The sequence below is a fragment of the Hemitrygon akajei genome, chromosome 17 (assembly GCF_048418815.1).
Source record: "Hemitrygon akajei chromosome 17, sHemAka1.3, whole genome shotgun sequence".
NCBI lineage: Eukaryota > Metazoa > Chordata > Chondrichthyes > Myliobatiformes > Dasyatidae > Hemitrygon > Hemitrygon akajei.
Genome location: NC_133140.1, coordinates 34,874,659 through 34,897,177, shown reverse-complemented (window position 1 = coordinate 34,897,177; position 22,519 = coordinate 34,874,659). Strand labels below are relative to the sequence as shown.

The window sequence follows — 22,519 nt, the reverse complement described above, 5'->3', positions numbered from 1 at the left end:
GGAACCCCCGACCTCCCTAGTCTTCGTCCTCCATCATGGCATACGAGCGCACTTCCCGTCGGTATCTGGGGCACTCGCGCCTGAAGTGTCCCTCTTCGTTGCAGTGAAAACATCTAGGGGGTCTCCTGGGTTCCCTACTTCGGTCTTGGCTGCCACTTCGTCCCAGCCAGGGTTCTCTTCTTTCTCTTTTTTTCTGCGGTCACCTGTTGGACCGTCTGGACCATTATCCGGGCTGCTTTTTTGCTTCTCTTCATCTCTTCTTACAAACACTTTCTGTGCCTCCCTAAGTAGTTCACTTAAGGGTTTAGTATTCCAATCTTCTAGTTTTTCCAGTTTTTTTTCTTATATCTGGCCATGCTTTCGATACAAATTCAACACGAATCAGCTGTTTGCCAACCTCCGTCTCAGGGGCTATTCCCGCGTATTGTTGCATGTTCCTCCGGATTTTATCTAGGAAGTCGGACGGAGTCTCCTCGGGGTTCTGGTGGTTCCCAAAGGCCTTAGTAAAATTGTGTCCCTTCGGAACCGCCTGTCTTATTCCCTTTATTAGGAATTCTCGCATATCTCTCATATTTCTTCGGCCCCCTTCTGTTTGCTTGTCCCACCCTGGGTCTACAAGGGGGAATTTCTGTTGTGGCTCCACTGCCGGTCCTTGTCCTTGTCCTTCTCTTTCCCACATCACCATGGCTGCCTGTCTTATCATTTGTTTCTCTTGGGTGGAGAACAAGGTTCCCATAATTGAGCGCATTTCATCCCAGGTATATGTGTTGGGTCCTAGAAATTAATCCAATTGTTCAGCCAGGCCCATGGGGTCTTCTAATAGGCCTTTCATTTCCTTTTTAAAATTCCGTACTTCAGTACTAGTCAGGGGAACATTAACATACCCCATCCCTCCAACTTCTCCCCCCATGGGCACTTCTCTAAGAGGACATAGTTTGCTGGTCTGTCCGACTTCCTCTTTGTTAGCTTCAGCTGTCGGTGACCTGGTTTGCACCCTCCTAGCTCCTGTAACCTGCAGTTTTGCACACTCCGTTTGCTCTTCACCCTGGTCTGCCTCTCCTCCAGCTGCAACTGCCGACTCATTTTCACTTCCCCTTTCCTCAGGGTCTTCGATTTCTGGAGCGGTAGGGGGTACATATGGGGGCGGCAGATGGTCGAGCACCTCCCATGCATTCTTTTTCTGTTCCCCTCCCTTGATCGTTTTCAACTTATAACTATTTGTCGTTGGTAACCAGCATAGGGCATAATCACTTTCTTCGGGTTTAACGTTGGGTTTTGAATTCACGTACAGATTAAGGGCTTGCTGTACCCAATCCTCGCTAGACCCGAACTTAGGCCACTACACAGCCGACCCTTGGATCGGCTGGCGGGACCAGAATTCACAGTACTGTATCATCTTTTTCTTTGACTTCCCTTTTCGCCTCCCGTAATCCCAATATTCTAACATCCGTCCCAACGGACTATCAGGGGGTACCCCGGGGTATTTTTCATCATTGGCGCCTGGATTCCTTTACCCTTTTCTCCCTTAGACCCCTTATTCCCCATCTCGAGGACTTGTCCGGTTCCAATCCACCCACAGGCTACCCCGTAGTTCCGCACCTCTGTCGCACTACGTCACTGTAGGAATTTAATTTGAATGTGACCTACTTAGTTCGATCACTCCTGTCCAATTCCGGAACCCATTTTCCCGCGATCGCCCAGGAATCCACACGTAGGCTACCCCGTGGTTCCACAATTCTCGTGCACTACGTCTCTGCAGGATCCACCTGCAGGGTAACCCCGTAGTTCCACAATTCTCGTGTACCACGTCACTGCAGGATCTCTTACCTGGGTCCGGTGCACCGAAATTACTCGATCGCTGACTGTCTCGACTGCCTCGACAACCCCTCTTTGTTTCCTTGAGTCCGCCGGATATCACTCGCTCAAGCCGCGCGGGGTGACGAGCAAGGAATCAGGGACTGCCGAACTCGGCAGGGTGCACCTTCTCCAATGTCCTTCCTTGCCCCACTCACGGCCGGAGTGTGGATCCCGGACGAGCCCCCAAATTGTCAGAAACGTCCTGCCCCGAATAATGGCCAAGGACAAATTCAAGGAAACAAAGTTTATTAGAACAGGTCTGCAGAGCTGGGTGCCTTAAAAAAAGGAACCCCGAGCCTTACACAGTTCAGATTTTTATATGTCTCTCTTAACTCCTCCCCTCCCGGCTCAGAAGAGCTAGGAGGTACACAATTTTGAGCTCAGTACTTTTCCATTCCATACTTAGGGTTGTCTTTTGTTAGGACCCACGATCAACCGTTACATCCTCTATTTTATTATCAGTAACTTACTTCACCATCTTTGCGGTTACATGTCTGGAATTCAGCATTTTGGCTACAAGCAGTTAGTCACGTACGTATTAACAGTTTAGCAAAAGCTTAAAACTTTAACTACTTCGTGTCAATGCACATCGTAATAAGTAATTACCTCTCACAGTTTATAAGTAACTTTAAGAAAGTATTTACTAACTTTTCTTCACTTAAACATTAATTTACTGGTTCTTTACGGGAGAGCCGGATTTCCACATCTCGATCCTACGTCATCACGTGACATCCCCCGACATTTTTCAACTCCTAAACGGATATCCATCTTTACCATAATAATGCGCAGTTTACAGATTTGAATTAATATCTCAATAAAGATTTGGATAATTTCTGAATTCATCAAGAACGCAAAATTTTCAGCACGTCACGAAAGTACTAGGTAGGCCATGTAAATAATTAGAACTGTAAGCGTTCTTATCTCCCTCCCAGCCCAGACAGACTTTAAATCCGAACCACATTATTCTGCATTGCGGTTGCATCATCCTACGCCATGTTCACATGATTAATGCATTTCCTCTCTAAGTTCTTTTCCTCCAGCAAATTCTTTAAAATACCACTTGCGTTGCAGGAATTGGTCGATACGGTTTCTGTAAGATGTCGGAGAAATTTACGGTTACGTTCATGGCGCTTCTGGCTATTACTTGGCTAAGTATGCTGATTTATACATGCCGCTTCCGAACTGAATATTCTATTTTAGAATTCTTAATCCTGGGTACCAGCAGCATATCTTCTTACAGTGTTTCAGCTATTCGTTCGTCTTTCGCTTAGATGTCCAGTGACTTACGTCTTTAGTTTTTGTTAATTCATTGTGTTTAACTGTTACTAACACCTTGCTTATTTTTCCGGCAGCCGTCAAAGTAACTCCGAGCGAAGTAGCTCAATTCCCTAAGGACCTGGACGTCCCGCGTGGTGCGAATGTTACCATGTTCTGCAAATTTCCACTATCACAAGATGTTGTTACCGTTCGTTGGTGGAGGGAAGGCGAGAAGTCATTTTTAGAAAGGAACAACAGAAGAGAATTTACTGTAGAAAGGGGAAGGGGAACACTTGTACTCTGGAATGTCAAAGTTCCCGACTCCGGAATGTATTACTGTGAAGCAAAGCATCAGCAACAATCTTTCAGAAGTGGAAGTGGCACCAAGCTCACTGTGTTTGGTGAGTATGGCTGTTTTGAGATTTTCGGCTCTGCATTTTTCATCAAGCAAGGTTAGGTTTGTTTTACAAGCAAGAGTGTGAAATAATTTTAATATCAATATGAATAGCTGGAGTTGTATAACTCGATTCGTCATCACAGAGGACGCAAAATATTAATACTTCAATAGAATAATCTCTATGCATTAGTAAAATGCTCCATTTCCGCATCAACAAGTAGAGAGGAATAATACCCCGCTCCAAACGAGTTAATTCCAGCATCAAGTAACAATTTGTCGCATGCACTGCAAATTATCATTCCAATTTTTGTCATGCAGGATTGGCATACTTCTTTCACCATATAAAATGAGGAAAAATACAGCCCTCTCAATATCGAGGTGAATTTCGATATGGTTATATAGTAAAGGGTAGAGAGGCAAGCGCAAACCCACATTCAACACCTCCGCTGGCAGCTCATTCCACAATAGCATCACCTCCCGAGTGAAGACATTTCCCCTCATGTTCGCCTTTAATACTTCTCATTTCACTCTTAAGCTATGACTTCCAATTACATTCTCATCCAACCTCAGTGGATGAAGTAGGCTTACATGCACCATATCTACATTCCTCACAATTTTCTATACCTCTGTCAAATGTTCGCTTGTTCTCTTACGAATCATGGAAAAAAAAACCCTAACCTGTTAAACCTTTCCTCATGAATCATGTCGTCAAATTCATGCCACCTCTTTGTAAGTTTTCTTTATACTAATTCAATCATATTTGAATCATATTAGGCTTTGAGAGGAAGTGCGGCGGCGGCCATTTTCAAATTGCTTCTCAGATCGGAGTTCTGAGGGGCGGAACTGCGCAGGCGCGAGAAGGAGGCCTGGGAAGAAAAAGAACGCAGCCTTAAGCAGCGGGCAGCTTCGTTTGCGGGCAGCGGAGTGAGCCGGGAGCAGAGTGTAGGGCTTGGGCGGAAGAGGGCACAGTAGGCTTATCTTTTAGCTCTCCTTGTTATTTTCAGTTATTCGGGAAGTATGAGTGTGAGGGCAGCTTGTTGTTCTCGGTGTCGGATGTGGGAGATCCTGGAGTCTCCGAGCCTCCCGGACGTCCACATCTGCGCCAGGTGTGTCGAACTGCAGCTCCTGAGGGACCGAGTTAGGGAACTGGAGCTGCAGCTCGATGACCTTCGCCTGGTCAGGGAGAGTGAGGAGGTGATAGAGAGGAATTACAGGCAGGTGGTCACTCCGGGGCCACGGGAGGCAGATAGGTGGGTCACGGTCAGGTAGGGGAAGAGGCAGGTACTAGAGAGTACCCCAGTGGCTGTACCCCTTGACAATAAGTACTCATGTTTGAGTACTGTTGGGGGGGGGGGGGGACAGCCTACCTGGAGGAAGTGACAGTGGCCGGGCCTCCGGCACAGAGGACGGCCCTGTAGCTCAGAAGGGTAGGGATAGAAGAAAGAGGACCATAGTAATAGGGGACTCGATAGTCAGGGGTTCAGACAGGCGGTTCTGTGGAGGTGATCGGAAGTCCCGGATGGTAGTTTGCCTCCCTGGTGCCAGGGTTCGGGACGTTTCTGATCGCGTCCAAGATATCCTGAAGTGGGAGGGTGAGGAGCCAGAGGTCGTGGTACATGTAGGTACCAATGACATAGGTAGGAAAGGGGAAGAGGTCCTGAAACGAGAGTATAGGGAGTTAGGAAGGCAGTTAAGAAGAAGGACCGCAAAGGTAGTAATCTCGTAGGAATGGAATTAGGTGGAGGATGAATGCGTGGCTGAGGGATTGGAGCAGGGGGCAGGGATTCAAGTTTCTGGATCATTGGGACCTCTTCTGGGGCAGGCGTGACCTGTTCAAGAAGGACGGGTAACACTTGAATCCTGGGGGGACCAATATCCTAGCGGGGAGGTTTTCTAGGGCTACAGGGCAGACTTTAAACTAGTAAGATGGGGGGGGGGGGCGGGAATCAATTTGAAGAAACTATGGGAGAGGAGGTTAGTTCACTAGTAGAGCAAGTAAGTAGACAGTGTGTGAGGGAGGAAAGGCAGGTGATGGAGAAGGGATGCGCTCAGCCCGAAGATGTAGGGGAGAAGAAAGAAAAAGATAATAAATTTGAATGCATGGTTAGGGATGAAAAGAGAGGAGGAGGTGGAGAGTATCTTAAATGTATCTATTTTAATGCTAGGAACATTGTAAGAAAGGTGGATGAGCTTAAAGCGTGGATTGATACATGGAATTATGATGTTGTAGATATTAGTGAAACATGGTTGCAGGAAGGGTGTGATTGGCAACTAACTATTCCTGGATTTAGTTGCTTCAGGTGTGATAGAGTAGGAGGGGCCAGAGGAGGAGGTGTTGCATTGCTTGTCCGAGAAAATCTTATGGCGTTGCTTTGGAAGGATAGATTAGAGAGCTCCTCTAGGGAGGCTATTTGGGTGGAATTGAGGAATGGGAAAGGTGTAGTAACACTGATAGGAGTGTATTATAGGCCACCTAATGGGGAGCGTGAGTTGGAAGAGCAAATGTGTAAGGAGATAGCAGATATTTGTAGTAAACACAAGGTGGTGATTGTGGGAGATTTTAATTTTCCACACATAGATTGGGAAGCTCATTCTGTAAAAGGGCTGGATGGTTTAGAGTTTGTGAAATGTGTGCAGGATAGTTTTTTGCAACAATACATAGAAGTACCGACTAGAGATGGGGCAGTGTTGGATCTCCTGTTAGGGAATGCGATAGGTCAGCTGACAGATGTATGTGTTGGGGAGCACTTCGGGTCCAGTGATCACAATAGCATTAGCTTCAATATAATTATGGAGAAGGACAGGACTGGACCTAGAGTTGAGATGTTTGATTGGAGAAAGGCTAACTTTGAGGAGATGCGAAGGGATTTAGAGAGAGTGGATTGGGTCAAGTTGTTTTATGGGAAGGATGTAATAGAGAAATGGAGGTCATTTAAGGGTGAAATTATGAGGGTACAGAATTTTTATGTTCCTGTCAGGTTGAAAGGAAAGGTTAAAGGTTTGAAAGCGCCATGTTTTTCAAGGGATATCAGAAACTTGGTTCTGAAAAAGAGGGATGTCTACAATAGATATAGGCAGCATGGAGTAAAGGAATTGCTCGAGGAATATAAAAAATGTAAAAGGAATCTTAAGAAAGAGATTAGAAAAGCTAAAAGAAGATACGAGTTTGGTTTGGCAAATAAGGTGGAAGTAAATCCAAAAGGTTTCTACAGTTATATTAAAAGCAAGAGGATAGTGAGGGATAAAATTGGTCCCTTAGAGAATCAGGGTGGTCAGCTATGTGTGGAGCCGAGGGAGATGGGAGCGATTTTGAACGATTTCTTCTCTTCGGTATTCACTAAGGAGAAGGATATTGAATTGTGTAAGGTGTGGGACACAAGTAAGGAAGTTATGGAACCTATGACAATTAAAGAGGTGTAAGTACTGGCGCTTTTAAGAAATTTAAAAGTGGATAAATCTCTGGGTCCTGACAGGATATTCCCCAGGACCTTGAGGGAAGTTTGTGTAGAGATAGCAGGAGCTCTGACGGAGATCTTTCAGATGTCATTAGAGTCGGGTATTGTGCCGTAGGACTGGCGTATTGCTCATGTAGTTCCATTGTTTAAAAAGGGTTCTAGAAGTAAGCCTAGCAATTATAGACCTGTCAGTTTGACATCAGTGGTGGGTAAATTAATGGAAAGTATTCTTAGAGATAGTATTTATAATTATCTGGATAGACAGGATCTGATTAGGAGTAGCCAGCATGGATTTGTGCGTGAAAGGTCATGTTTGACAAACCTTATTGAATTTTTTGAAGAAGTTACGAGGAATGTTGACGAGGGTAAGGCAGTGGATGTAGTCTATATGGACTTCAGCAAGGCCTTTGACGAAGTTCCACATGGAAGGTTAGTTAAGAAGGTTCAGTCGTTAGGTATTAATGCTGGAGTAATAAAATGGATTCAACAGTGGCTAGATGGGAGATGCCAGAGATTAGTGGTGGATAATTGTTTATCAGGATGGAGGCTGGTGACTAGCGGGGTGCCTCAGGGATCTGTTTTGGGCCCAATGTTGTTTGTAATATACATAAATGATCTGGATGATGGGGTGTGAAATTGGATTAGTAAGTATGCCGATGATACTAAGGTAGGAAGTGTTGTGGATAATGAGGTGGGTTTTCAAAACTTGCAGGGAGATTTATGCCGGTTAGAAGAATGGACTGAACGTTGGCAGATGGAGTTTAATGCTGAGAAGTGTGAGGTTCTACATTTTGGCAGGAATAATCCAAATAGAACCTACAGGGTAAATGGTAGGGCATTGAGGAATACAGTGGAACAGAGAGATCTAGGAATAACAATGCATAGTTCCCTGAAGGTGGAGTCTCATGTAGATAGGGTGGTGAAGAAGGCTTTTGGAACACTGACCTTTATAAATCAGAGCATTGAGTACAGAAGTTGGGATGTAATGTTAAAATTGTACAAGGCATTGGTAAGGCCAAATTTGGAATATTGTGTACAGTTCTGGTCACCGAATTATAGGAAAGATATCAATAAATTAGAGAGAGTGCAGAGACGATTTACTAGGATGTTACCTGGGTTTCAGCACTTAAGTTACAGAGAAAGGTTGAACAAGTTAGGTCTCTATTCATTGGAGCGTAGAAGGTTGAGGGGGGATTTGATCGAGGTATTTAAAATTATGAGAGGGATAGATAGAGTTGACGTGAATAGGCTGTTTCCATTGAGAGTAGGGAAGATTCAAACGAGAGGACATGATTTGAGAGTTAGGGGGCAAAAGTTTAAGGGAAACACGAGGGGGTATTTCTTTACTCAGAGAGTGATAGCTGTGTGGAATGAGCTTCCTGTAGAAGTAGTAGAGGCCAGTTCAGTTGTGTCATTTAAGGTAAAATTGGATAGGTATATGGACAGGAAAGGAGTGGAAGGTTATGGGCTGAGTACGGGTAGGTGGGACTAGGTGAGATTAAGAGTTCGGCACGGACTAGGAGGGCCGAGATGGCCTGTTTCCGTGCTGTGATTGTTATAGGTTATATGGTTATATTGATAACTCTCCTGCAGATAGATCACCAGAATTGCGAACAATACTCCGAATTTGTTCTCACTAAAGTCGAATACAACTTCAGCATAGCATCCTAACTTCTACACTTAATACTCTGATATATGAAGGCCAATATGACAAGAGTTATCTTAATGATACCATCTGTCTTTGACTCCACTTTCAATGAATTATCGATCTATATTCCAAGATCATGTTTTACCACGCTACTCAATGCCAGTCTCGTTTGTTGTGTATATCCGAGACTGGTTTGTCTTCTCAAAGTGCAACAACTTACAATTACCTTCATTAAAATCTGTGTGCCATTTTCAGCCCACCTGGTTGATAAGATGCTGCAAGCTTTGAGAGCCATGCGACACAGCACTAGTCAAAGGCCTTCGTTCAGAGACTACCATCTACTATCATACTCTGGCTTCAACCGTGAAGTCAACATTAGATACAACTTACTTCTTCATCCTGAATGCCAAGCGAACGTACTTGATCAGCCCACCACCCCATGCAGAACTTTTCCAAAGACCTTTCTGAAATCCATGTTGACCATATCCACTGTTATCCTTCATCAAGATCCATGGTAACCCCCTCGGAAAGCTCATTAAGTTTGGTTAGACACAGACGACCTTGCACAAAACAATGTTGTCTATTCTGAATGAAGCCCAGTCTATTTTAATATTTATATATCTCATTCTTTAGAATATCTTCCAATAAATTACCCACTTTTCTGTAATACCAACTAGTTTATAATATCCCCGCCTATCCCAAGAGTCCATCTTGAGCAAAGGCAGAACTAGAGACATAATTGGAGAGCAAGTTCTTGGGAAACTGAAAGGGCTGAAAGTAGGTAAGTCACCTAGAACAATGATGTACATCCCGCGATTCTGAAAAAAGTTGCTGATGAGATTGTGGAGGTATTATTAAAGGGCTTTCAAGAATTACTAGATTCTTAAATGGTTCTGATAGACTGGAAAATTGCAAATGCCACTCCACTCTGCAAGTAGGCAGAGAAGCATGAAAAGGGGAACTGTAGGCCAGTCACTCTACCTCATTGATTGACAAGATGTTGCAGTCCGTTATTAAGGATCAGGCCTTGGGTTACTTGGAGGCACATAATAAATTACGCCATATTCAGCATGATTTCCTGAAGGGAAACTCTCGCCAGACAAATCTGATTGAATTATTTGAACGAATGAAAAGCAGGATAGATAAAGATAGGTAGAATCGGTTGTTGTGTACTTGGTTTTTCAGAATGCCTTTGACAAGGTAACATGCTCAAGCTGTTTAACCAGCTACGACTCCAAAGTATTGCAGGAAAGATTCTAGGCTGGATAAAGCAGTGGCTGCTTGGTAAGAAACGAAGAATGAGAATAAAGGGAGCCCCGTGACTAATGGTCTTCCACAGGGGCCTGTGTTGTGACCGATTATTTTAAGGTTATATGTCAGTTATATGGATGATGGAATTGATGGCTCTGCTGCAAAGTGTGCAGACGATATGAAGGGAGGCAGACAGGCAGGTAGTTTTATAGGAAATAGAGAGGCTACAGAAGGACTTAGACAGATTAGGAGAATAGGCAAAGAAGTGGCAGATGGAATGCAGTGTCGAGAAGTGTGTGGTCATGCACTTTGGTAGAGGGTATGAAAGTTCTGACTATTTTTTTTAACTGGATAGAAAATACAAAAACATGGAGGTGCAAAGGGACTTCCGAGTCCGTGTGTAGTATTCCATACAAGTTACTTTGCAAGTTCAGTCTGTGGTCATGAAGGCAAATGCAATAAGAGCATTCATTTCAAGAGCACGAGAATATAATCGCAAGGATGTAATGTTGAGAGTTTATAAAGCACTGATGAGATGTGATGACACATTGTGAGTGGTTTTACACCCTTTATCTTGGAAAGAATGTGCTGAAACTGGAGAGGGTTCAATGGAGGCTCAGAACAATGATTCCAGAATTAAATAACTAGTCATATGAGAGCGTTTTATGCCGCTAGGCTTATTTTCACTAAAATTCAGAAAAAAAATAGGGACGAACGCATTGAAACCTATTGAAAAGTGAAAGTACTTGATAGAGTGGATGTCTCCTACTGTGGGAGAATATAGGACCAGAGAACATAGCCTCAGAATAGAGGAGCATCCTTTTAAAAAGGAGATGAAGCGGAATGCCTATTGCCAGAGAGTGTAGAACCTGCGGATTTTTTTTTTTTTTGCCACAGGCAGCTATGGAGACCAAGTCTTTATGGATATTTAAAGCTGTGGTTAGGATGTAACTTCTTGATTGGTTAGGGCATAAACAGCTACTGGGAGGAGGCAGGAGATTGGGGCTGAGAGGAAATTATTGGCTCTGATGAAATGGCACAGAAAAAAACCTCCGTGGGCCAAATGACCTAATTCGGCTCCTATATCAATTAGTTATATGGTCTTGAAACATTAATAATACAGTAGTCTTCCAGCATATCACCCACGAGTAAGGATATTCTGAATAACTCTATCGGGGCCCTTTCACTTTCTGCACTAGCTTCCAACGAGGTCAGATGGGACACCTTGCCATGTTTGGGGAGTTTTGCACCCTAATTTGCCTCAAGGCTCTAATCCGTATATGGGCCATGATATTGCTTCTGGTTTTCTTTAGTTGTAGAGTCTCTGTGTACATCTCCCGAATAAATGCAAATGGACATGTATCAGATCTCCCCCCCATCTCTTTCGGCTCCATGCATTGTTGAACCCGCTGATCTTCAGATGGATCAATCTCTTCTGTCGCTATCCCTTTATGCTGAGTGTATCTGCAGAAGCCCTTCGGGTTTCCCCCCATAGGATTGTCTTTCACCTACAATTTGAGAAGCCCAAGTACGTTGACGTCGGTATAGGCGTGAGATGTGGAGTCGGGTAATGGTGAGCTCCGGATGACTATTTTAGGCACAGCAAAATCCTAACTACTGTGATAAGCAGATAAAGCAATCTAACTATTGAATCTCCCATGTTAGACACCGACCATAGCTGTAGCGGAGGCAGTCCACGTTTACAAAACCATCATTTCCATAAACGATCCTATAGCTGTGCCAATAGCTGTGCCAAGTCACTATCGACAATTTTGCTGCAGGAATTCAGGTTTTCGAAAGAATGAAACTATATCCATTTGCATTTGCGTTCCTGGCTGTTTCACGGAGGAGATGTTTTGCCACATTCAATACGGGGGATCTGTTGCCGGAATGGTTCACATTCCAGGGGAAGCTCCATTACTGAACGTTCATGACTGAAACGCTCAACCTCAAGACCTGGAACACTCCCTGAGCAGTTGAGCGACCAGAATATTAAACTCCATGTGCATTCGTACTATAGAAATCTGTGATATTTTGGGTTTTGTAGCTCAGTCTTGATACGAAATGCAAAATCCAAAAGTAGCCAGCTTTCCAAAACTAACGCCCGCCGCAAGCCCAACTGTGCAAAAAAGCTAAAATACCATTCAAAAGAGAATCTCTTCCTCATTTCGGACCTCTTTGCTTCGCCGTCGAGGTGTATTCTCTGAACTCTTCCTTTCATCCGTCTCCCAGTGTGACTGTATTTATTCTGCTTATTTTGTGACTGTCTGTTCTGGATGGTAGCTACATTTGCTGTGTATGATTATATATACTGTACTGTATTTTACAACTTGGCCCCAGAAGAACAATGTTTCGCTTAGCCGTGTGTGCGTATGGTTGAGCAACAATAAACAGAACATGAAATTGAAAGAATTTATTAAATACTGGTTAATACTGGCGGATAACTCATTTGATAGTTAAAGTGTCATGCTAGTTGGCGAGGAGATAAAGGAATCTACCTGCATTGAAATTGATCGAAAATACCCAATATAACTTTGTTTTTACTCAAGCTTCTCCAACTCCATTGGAAATTGTTCCTATTGGAGAGTTTTCGTCTCCTCGGAAGCTCCTCTGTAAAACAGCTGCCTTCTACCCGAAGAAATTAGAATTTGTCTGGCAAAAAAATAACCAGCAAATTCGCACTGGAATAGAAACAGTGATAAACCAGACCGCTGAGGGTTTACACATGGCTTACAGTTCATTGGAAATTAATCTGTCTGCTTCGGGAAAAGATGTTTACATCTGCCTGGTGTCGCATGCCTCCCTCACGGTGCCTACCGCTTTCAGCTACATCCTGGAGCAAGGTAAGATTGTGTCTTGATGAAGTCACGAGGTTGTGTCTCGCCCTTTATTGTCGAAATTTTAGATCTGCCTGATCAGCTGAGTTCTAGGATTTTCTGCGGAACTCTGGATATCAGCATGTTCAGAATCTTTTGCGCTCAATGTAAGATGGAAGCGCTTACAAGTGATAGTGGTGGGGTCACTGTGACCATGTAAAAACAGTAACTGAACAGCTACCACGGAAGAATGACAAATTTGAAAGATCAGAAATTGAGAGTAAATAGTAAACGTGAAAGGTATTCAAAAGCTAATGTGTTGTTCCCGTCAGTGTAAATCGTGTAGCACAAATAAAGAAATTGAAATTGTGCAATAGCTGTAAGGTAGCAAACTTCTGGACATTTGATAAAAATATGGTAAAGCATGTCTCCCTCACGGTGCCTGTCAATTTTAGCTACATTTTCAGCAAGGAAAAATGGTGTCTTGATTGCGTCGTGAACATCAGGACCAGAACATATGTATCAAGGAAGCCACCTCAGAATTACAGCTGTCACAGAGAGGATTTATATGACAATAAAAACGAACTAACTTATCCTTAGACATATGGGCCCAATGAACCACCTTAAATTGTATCAAAGCATCCCTAGCACAAATTGAAGAAGTGCTAACAAGTTGGAGTATTTTCTCCCATTTCTCTGCGGTTAAAGATACCTGAAGTTCTTTCCCATTCATTCTTAATTTTATCAGATGTACCTAGAAGTATTTTCATAATCAGATCATAAATAATTGCTGTTAAACTCTTCTGAAAGGGGCTTAAACCTAATGTTTTCCTGTAATTTCAGTTTGATGTGGGATCAGAAAAGTAGATAAAATAACATTCAAAATGTTTCTAATCTGTAAATATCTGAAAAATGTGATCTAAGCAAATTATATTTATTACACAACTGTTCAGAAGACATAAGACAGTTTTCCATGACTAAATCACGAAAACATGTTATTCCCTTCGTTTTCCATAAAAGAAAGGCTTGATCAGTTCTGAATGGTTGGAAGAAAAATTGGATATAATAGGACTTGATAGGATAAATTTATTAAATCCAAATATTTACGAAATTGAAACCATATTCGTATTGCCTGTTTAGTTATTGGACTAGTCACTTGTTTATTCAGTTTTGTAAGTGCAAAGGGAAGCGAGGCCCCTAAAATAGAAGCCAATGTGAACCCCTTTACAGACTCACACTGGTGGTTAACCCAAGGTGGACATTGAATTTCATCTAAATCTTTTGCCAAGAGCGTTAAATATTGAATATTAATTGCCCAATAATAGAATCTAAATTTCAGCATTCAATGTGAATAGTGTTTAAAAACAAATGTCTTATACCCTCAGTTTAAATCGTGTCGGATGTATTAAGTAGTTGATTTCGTGTAGTACGTGTAAGGTAACACACTTCTGGACATTTGTCAAAGATGAGACAATGCAAAACTTAAACTCTAAATCGCATGGTGATATAACAAAGGGAGAAACCATCTGCTGGTGAGTGAAGGTGTAATTAATTGATATAGTTTAACTGGAAAAATGTGGACATGGGGCAAAATCAGCATCAAGCTAGGAATTCCTGAACACTGAGGCGTGACACTTAATTGCCACCTGGAACGAATGCATAGGGTGCGAAACTGTGAACAGACTTTGACAAAATTCAGTCTCTGCGTAATTATATTCCAATAATAGTGGGGAGTGCAGTTCAAATGGATGACTTGTGTTTATCTATAGCTTCATTATGCAGTTTTCCATTAATTCGGGTTTGTCACTCGTAAAGCTGTGGAAAACATAACAGTGGGAAAATACGTTTAATATGCTCGATACACATTCAGGAGGCTTAGAGGGTACAGTGTTATAAACTCATGAAGTTAACGTGTGGTTTCAGCATTGAGCGATTTGTTGCTGCACCGGGACTTCTTTGGCGAGTCTACAAGTTATCTATAGGGGTTTGATTGTACAAAAGAATGTCCTTGACAGACGTGACTTAAAAGGTTGAATCAAGATCAGACCTGAATTAGGTTGGATGATTACACGTTTAGTTGTTATGCTGATATCTATTGTCAAGAGAAGTATAGGAAAAAGCAGCCGAGCCTATTCTTAGTCTTAGTAGATATCTCGTAAGTGTCTGGAGAAACTAAAGCCGATTTCTTTGTTCTAAACTGTATATTCTGCCATTTTCCTTTCAGTGTGTAGTGAGATTTGAAAGGACTCGATATAATAGTTTGCATTGTTGATTCTCATGTGTGGATTTGTTTTGGATGTACCAATGATTCACGGTTTCTTTTTCAAGGCGCTGATACCAGATTGATTCTCGCATGTGCAGTGGGCGGATCGGCAATTTTAGTTCTGATAATAGTTTTGCTGATACTCAAGTTAAAGAGATCGCACGGTAAGAACACTGTTCGCTGAGAAACATCACCTGTATTCGTACAAAATAGAAGCGTTAATGACATTTAAATTCAAAACAGTAAATGACATTTTCAGAATGATTGGACATGAATCGCGATTTTCGAAGCCGGATTTCAGTGATAATATTCTGGCAAAATACATGCTTAATCTTAAAATTCAACTGTTTCACCAGTCCACTGGAAGTATGCTACATCTGATTTACGAATGTTGTTATATCCCTTTGCAGTTCTTCAAATAACTTTTGTTAACACAATGGCAGATCCGTATTTTGAAACGTAAGCGACTTGGCGTAGATCTAAACTCCCTCTGATTGTGTAAATAACATTGACCAACTTATGTACGCCTCATTGGTTTTAACTTCCATTTTAGTTGCCATACTTAAATACAGTACCGCCGCTGTTAAGCTATTATCACTTTACAGCCTCGTTGAAAGCCAAAGCCTTTTGAGCATAGCAGCAGGTTAATGCAAAACACAGTATATTAGCACGACTGTTACCAACAAATACTTTCTGAAAGATCCGTACCTTCAGCAGTTCCACTTACACGATTGATATCAAAAGAATAATGTACAATTTTTACAATGCAAATCATTTCTTTTTGATTTATTTTCTGAAGGGGCTAAGGCAAATTCTTCGGACGGATGTCAGAATGTAGACATGGTAGGTTAAGCAATTGGTCTTGTTTCAGAGCGGGATATTCGCATAGCAAAGATATCATGAATCTATTTTATTCCATAACACTTTGGAGCGCAGTCCACTGGATGGACTTCCATGCAGAATATGAATCGTCCTTAACCACACTTTGCCTTCTGTGGGAAAGCCAGTTCTGGATCCAGATGGCTATTTCCCCTTGAATCCCATGCCTCCTTATGTTTCCAATAAGCCTTGCATGGAGTACCTTGTCAAAAGCCCTGCTGTAATCCATATACATTACTTCCAATGCTCTACCTTCATCAATTTGTTTAGTTGCATCCTCAGAAAATTCAATCAGGCTCGTAAGGCACGGCCTGCCTTTGACAAAGCCATGCTGACTATTCCTAATCATATGATGCCTCTCCAACTGTTACTAAATCCTGCCTCTCAGGATCTTGTCCATCAACTTACCAACCACTGAAGCAAGAGTCACTGGCCTATAATTTCCTGCATTATCCCTACTCCCTTTCTTGAATAAAGGAACAACATCAGCAACCCTCCATTCTTCTGGAACCTCCCCATTGATGATGCAAAGATCGTCGCCAGAGGCTCAGCAATCTCCTCCCTCGTCTCCCACAGTAGCCTGAGGTACATCCCGTCCGGTCCTGGTGACTTATCCAACTTGGTGTTTTCCCAAAGCTCTAGCACATCCTCTTTCCTAACATCTACATGCTCAAGCTCTTCAGTCCACTTTAAGGCATCCCTACAATCGCCAAGATCCTTTTCTGTAGTGAATACTGATGCCAACTACGCATTAAGTACCTCTGCTATCTGCTCTGTTTCCACATACACTTTAGCACTGTCACACTTGATTGGTCCTATTCTCCAACGGCTGATCCTCTTGCTTTTCACATACTTGTTGGTAGAGGAATATTATGATCAATTACGATCTAAGCATGGATATCTCTGTGACTGCATGAGAACCGATGACAAACTGACCCGCACAACGCTGCTTCAATGGCCCATAGTGCCCGAGGAGCACAAAGGTGACAGTTGTCCTTGTGGAAACTGTTGGGAAATGGAGGAAAAGGGAAATAACTGTGGAAGGAAAAAGATGACGAGAAAGTCAGATGACATGGGAACCAGGGTTAACCAGCCGACTGAATACGAGAGCACCGAATTGGTTTAGTATAACATCAGACCGTGATAGTGGAGAATGAAGGCCTGCGATTGCTGATATACTGAAGAGGGCAGTTCAGGTTTCGTTACTCTTTGTCATCTAGTTCTGTAACACTTAAGAGGATAATATTGTTGACATAATTAATAACTTCGGGGAGGCAACAAAATTGCTGGTACAATAGAAATCAAAAGCTCACCGAGACAATGAACTGGGAAAGTGGTCCTTCAAGTTCAGTTCGAGTTGAACTTGGACAATGGCAAAATGTTCCATTTTGGTTGGTTAAAATAAAGCTGGAATTAAATAGTAAATTGCCCTGGTATTTGAAGTAGAGCACAGTAACTGAGGGCAATTGGTGATGGAGGTGGACAGAAAGATAAAGAAGGTGTTTGTCACTCTTGACACAACAATTGGGGCAATGAATGCAGGGTCCGGGATGTCCAGTTATATTATACACATCGTTGGTGAAACACTAGGAGTATTCTGTGCATTACTGATCGCCCAGCTATAGAACACTCATGACAGTCCTTAACACACGGCAAACAGGACTCACGAATATGTTTTTAGGACAGCAAGATTTTAGCTGTAGCGAGAGGCTGGGGTTATTCTTCCTTGAGTACAAGTGTTTGAGCGATGACCTTATATAGGAATATAAAGCTACGAGGGGAACAGGCAGACTTAGGTTACAGTCTTTTACCCAGGATAGATTAATCGAAAATGAAAATACATCAATTCAAAGTGTGATAGAAAATATTTAAAATGGGTCCAGGAAAGTTGTTCAGCAAATACGAGATTGCTAAAAGTTGAATATACCAGAATGTAGAGGTGGGTTCGGTAGCAATGTGTGATATACAGTTGGATTGGCATGTTAAGATATGTTGAGAGCAAAAGGATTACAAGGGACAAAAATGCACCCTGGGAGATTGGAATGATAATCTATGCATGGAGCCAAAAGAGAATGGAGAGATCGTAAATGGATTCTTGGCAGCTGGATTTACTCGGGAGATGGACACAGGGTGTACAGAAGTGACACAAAGAAGCAATGAGGTTATGGTCTTGTATCTCTTAATTTAAAACTTTGAAAATTGTGTCTAAGACCAAAGGGAACCCAGCATGACATTACTGTATGCTCCTTCTTCCCTTCTCTTCTCTCCAGCTATCTCCGTCCGATCCAACACATTAACTTTAGTTTCCAGTATTCTCATTTTCCACATATGTCAAACATTTTCTTCAAATGTTCTTAAAAGAGTATTCACATCACTAACAGAAGAGATTTTGCAGAGTTCCAGGCAATCCAGAACAACACACAGAAAACTGTAAAGGAACTTAGCTGGGAAAGAAGCATATACAGAAGAGAATAAACAGCGGATGTTTCGGGCCAAGACACTTTATCAGCATGGGAAAGGAAGAGGGAAGATGACAGATACAAACGTGGGAGTGTGGAAGAAGGTCTAACTAGAAGTTCATGGGCAAAGCCAGGTGAGTGGGGGAGAGGCGATGAAGTAAGAATCTGGGACGTGATAGAAAAGGAAAAATACTGTAGACGAAGGAATTTGCTGGATAGGAAAGTAGACCATGGGAGAAAGGGAAGGAGGAAGGGCACCTAGGGAAAGAGATAAGCAGGTGTAGAGAAGAATTAGGAGGCCAGAGTGTGGAAGAGAAGAATACGGAAGGGAGAGAGAAAAAGTAATGAAAGCAGAAATCGATCTTCATGCCATCAGTTTAGGGCTATCTGGACTGAAACTGAGGCGTTAGTCCTCCACCCTAAGAGTAGCCTCATGGTGACAGAAGAAGAAACCGAGAACCAAAAGGTCGCGACGAGAATGGGGATAGGAAGGGCAATGACTGGCTAACGGAATTTCCACTTTTAGTGGATGCAGTAGAGATGCTTGAAAAAGTGGTCCGCTAATTTATATTGGGTCCCACCAACGTAAAGGAGGCCACGTCGGAAGTACCAGACAGAGTAGAGAAACATAAAAGATTCGGAAATGAAAGTGTTGCCTCACCAGGATGGACTCTTTGGGGTCCTGAATTGTCGTGATAAATTATATCTCTCGGGTATAATTTTCATGTTGTCTTGGCCTGAAAGGAACATTTTCCTTCCATTTAGATTTACATTTTTGATTGAAAACTCAATACTGTCTTCACACAGGGATCTGCTCATGTCAGTACAAGTTTGACAACACTTCATAGTCATTTGCAGAGGAAAGTCAGTCCAGAATCTTCCTCGATGTTGTAATTCATCACACAAATAAACATCTTTCTTCACAGGAAGGTCACTTCTGTTTTTAAGGGTATCTTCAGACATCAGTCATGAAATTGAATTTAGGAGCCGAGAGCTAATATAGACAATAGACAATAGGTGCAGAAGTAGACCATTCGGCCCTTTGAATCTGCATCGCCATTTTGAGATCATGGCTGATCAACTACTATCAATACCCGGTTCCTGCCTTGTCCCCATATCCCTTGATTCCCCTATCCATAAGATACCTGTCTAGCTCTTTCTTGAAAGCATCCAGAGAATTGGCCTCCACTACCTTCCGAGGCAGTGCATTCCAGACCCCCACAACTCTCTGGGAGAAGAAGTTTTTCCTTAACTCTGTCCTAAATGACCTACCCCTTATTCTCAAACCATGCCCTCTGATACTGGACTCTCCCAGCAGCTGGAACATATTTCCTGCCTCTATCTTGTCCAATCCCTTAATAATCTTATATGTTTCAATCAGATCCCCTCTCAATCTCCTTAATTCCAGCGTGTACAAGCCCAGTCTCTCTAACCTCTCTGCGTAAGACAGTCCAGACATCCCAGGAATTAACCTCGTGAATCTACGCTGCACTTCCTCTGCAGCCAGGATGTCCTTCCTTAACCCTGGAAAACAAAACTGTACACAATACTCCAGGTGTGGTCTCACCAGGGCTCTGTACAAATGCAAGAGGATTTCCATGCTCTTGTACTCAATTCCCTTTGTAATAAAGGCCAACATTCCATTAGCCTTCTTCACTACCTGCTGCACTTGCTCATTCACCTTCAGTGACTGATGAACAAGGACTCCGAGATCTCTTTGTATTTCTCCCTTACCCAACTCTACACCGTTCAGATAATAATCTGCCTTCCTGTTCTTACTCCCAAAGTGGATAAACTCACACTTATTCACATTGAACGTCATCTGCCAAGTATCTGCTCACTCACCCAGCCTATCCAAGTCACCCTGAATTCTCCTAACATCCACATCACATGTCACACTGCCACCCATCTTAGTATCATCAGCAAATGTGCTGATGTTATTTTCTATGCCTTCATCCAAATCCTTAACGTAAATGGTAAACAGCTGTGGTCCCAATACCGAGCCCTGTGGCACCCCACTAGTCACCACCTGCCATTCCGATAAACACCCATTCACTGCTACCCTTTGCTTTCTATCTGCCAACCAGTTTTCTATTCATGTCAATGCCTTCACCCCGATGCCCTGAGCTTTGATTTTACCCACCAATCTTCTATGTGGGACCTTATCAAATGCTTTCTGAAAATATTGCAGCTATACGGGCCCCTGGTCAGACCCCACTTGGAGTACTGTGCTCAGTTCTGGTTGCCTCACTACAGGATGAATGTGTTAGCCATACAAAGGGTACAGAGGAGATTTACAAGGATGTTGCCTGGATTGGGGAGCATGCCTTATGAGAATAGGTTGAGTAAACTCGGCCTTTTCTCCTTGGAGCGAAGGAGGATGAGAAGTGACCTGACAGAGGTGTGCAAGAAGATGAGAGGCACTGATCATGTGGATAGTCAGAGGCTTTTTTCCCCAGGGTTGAAATGGTTGCCACAAAAAGACACAGGTTTAAGGCGCTGGGGAGTAAGTACAGAGGAGATGTCAGGGGTAATTTTTTTACTCAGAGAGTGGTGAGCGCATGGAATGGGTTGCCAGCAACGGTGGTGGAGGGTGATACGATAGGACCTTTTAAGAGGCTTTTAGATAGGTAATGGAGCTCAGTAAAATAGAGGGCTATAGGTAAGCCGAGTAATTTCTGAGGAAGGGACATGTTCGGCACAACTTTGTGGGCCGAAGGGCCTGTAATGTGCTGTAAGTTTTCTATGTTTCTATATGGAAAAACATTGACAAAATTCCGACTAGATTCCATTATGTTCTGATTCTGATGAAAATAATTCTCAATCCTTCTCTATGTATTCGCTCCTGACAGGCTAGTCAAGGTTCTCGGCGCGAAAAGTCAACTGTTCATTCCTCCCCATTGATGCCACCTCACGCTTTGACCGCTGTATAAACAGAATGCTTCTCTTGACATTAATATTGTTATGAGTTTTTCTGTACTACTGTGAAGTATAACTGGTTCTGCAATCGATATAGTCAAAAATTAAAACGTTAGAATTATATTTTATTTGATGTTGTGATGACGCCTCACATTTTTCTCTTTGCAGAATGCTCAAGCCGTAGAATGGAAACACGGACCTTGCAGAACAACATGAGGAACTTTTAGTTGAGAGGAAGAGTGTTCGAAGTCACTTATTGTAACTTTGAGCCACTGTCTGTAACCTAAGCAGTAAGCACAAAAATAAACGAGTCTACAAATCGATTTTCTGAGCCACATGCAAACTTTACCCACAAAGGCTTTCCATGATATCGTTAGGCTCGTTCGTGCAGTTCTGTTTTCTGCTATTTGTAACTTCCTGTTGACCTGCCTGAAAACTTTGTTGCAGATCTTTAGCTAAAAGAAGAACTTGAATCATGGTGTACAGCACAGAAGAGGCCCGTCTCGACCATTCGGAACGAAATATTTATGCAACTGTTATTTTCCCTTCCTTTGTCCTTTATCCTCTGGAAATATGTTTATCCAAATCTCATGTTATACTCCAGTCCGCTGTATTCCACAGTGAACAACCCATTTCTATACAATCCCTCCATGCCACTACAGTCTCCCGTTCAAGGCAATGTCCCGGTGTATTTCTACAACAATCTTTCTAACTCTACCAGGTGCATTCTATCTTGTCATGTCCAGAAGAGCACACAACGCCTCAGGTGCGGGTAGTCAATAGCTACAGCTGCAACATGACGTCCCAACACTGGTCAATACACATTCAAGTGGGCAAGTAGACTAAAGGCCCTTCTATCTGATATCCTGATGTTTCGTCTATTCAGGAGACTATCCATGTACAGCCTAATGTCCCTCTGTAAAGCAACGCTTCCGTATAATCTACATTTCCTGTTTGTGACAATAGCCCAGTAAATCATAAACAGGAAAAATTCTGGGGATGCTGTAATCCAGAGTAATAAACACAAAATCTTGCAGGAAATTAGCAGGTCTGACAGTATTAATGGAGAGGAATTAACTGCTGCATGTTCGGGCTGAGAATTTTGTTCAGCCTGGTTGCTTTTCCTCGGGGGTAGGAAGCAACGCCCCTCTAATTTTGCAGCAATGTGGACCAGCCATCGCTCTGAGCAGGGATTTTTTACACCGGCTGTAAGAGGATTATACACGGACTGGCAGGTTATTAAAAATGAGCTACCGGTTTCCATTCTGAGTTTGCTGTGACAATTTGTACCAGTGTTGTAACTTGCAATACTGACAAT

At 42.7% G+C, this 22,519-nt stretch overlaps 1 protein-coding gene across 2 annotated transcripts; it reads left to right on the top strand.

Moving 5' to 3' along the window:
* The first annotated feature begins 2,878 nt into the window (after positions 1 to 2,878).
* Positions 2,879 to 21,524, top strand: LOC140740973 (tyrosine-protein phosphatase non-receptor type substrate 1-like). Of its 2 annotated transcripts, XM_073070610.1 has the most exons (6): positions 2,879 to 3,009; positions 3,210 to 3,515; positions 12,415 to 12,708; positions 15,010 to 15,108; positions 15,744 to 15,787; positions 21,370 to 21,524. In XM_073070610.1, exons 1-6 carry the CDS (start codon positions 2,955 to 2,957, stop codon positions 21,415 to 21,417), a joined length of 846 nt encoding a protein of 281 aa, XP_072926711.1. In that variant the 5' UTR covers positions 2,879 to 2,954; the 3' UTR covers positions 21,418 to 21,524. The 2 variants fall into 2 exon arrangements, with proteins under 2 accessions (XP_072926711.1, XP_072926712.1); XM_073070611.1 differs by lacking the exon at positions 15,744 to 15,787.
* Positions 21,525 to 22,519: the final 995 nt, after the last annotated feature.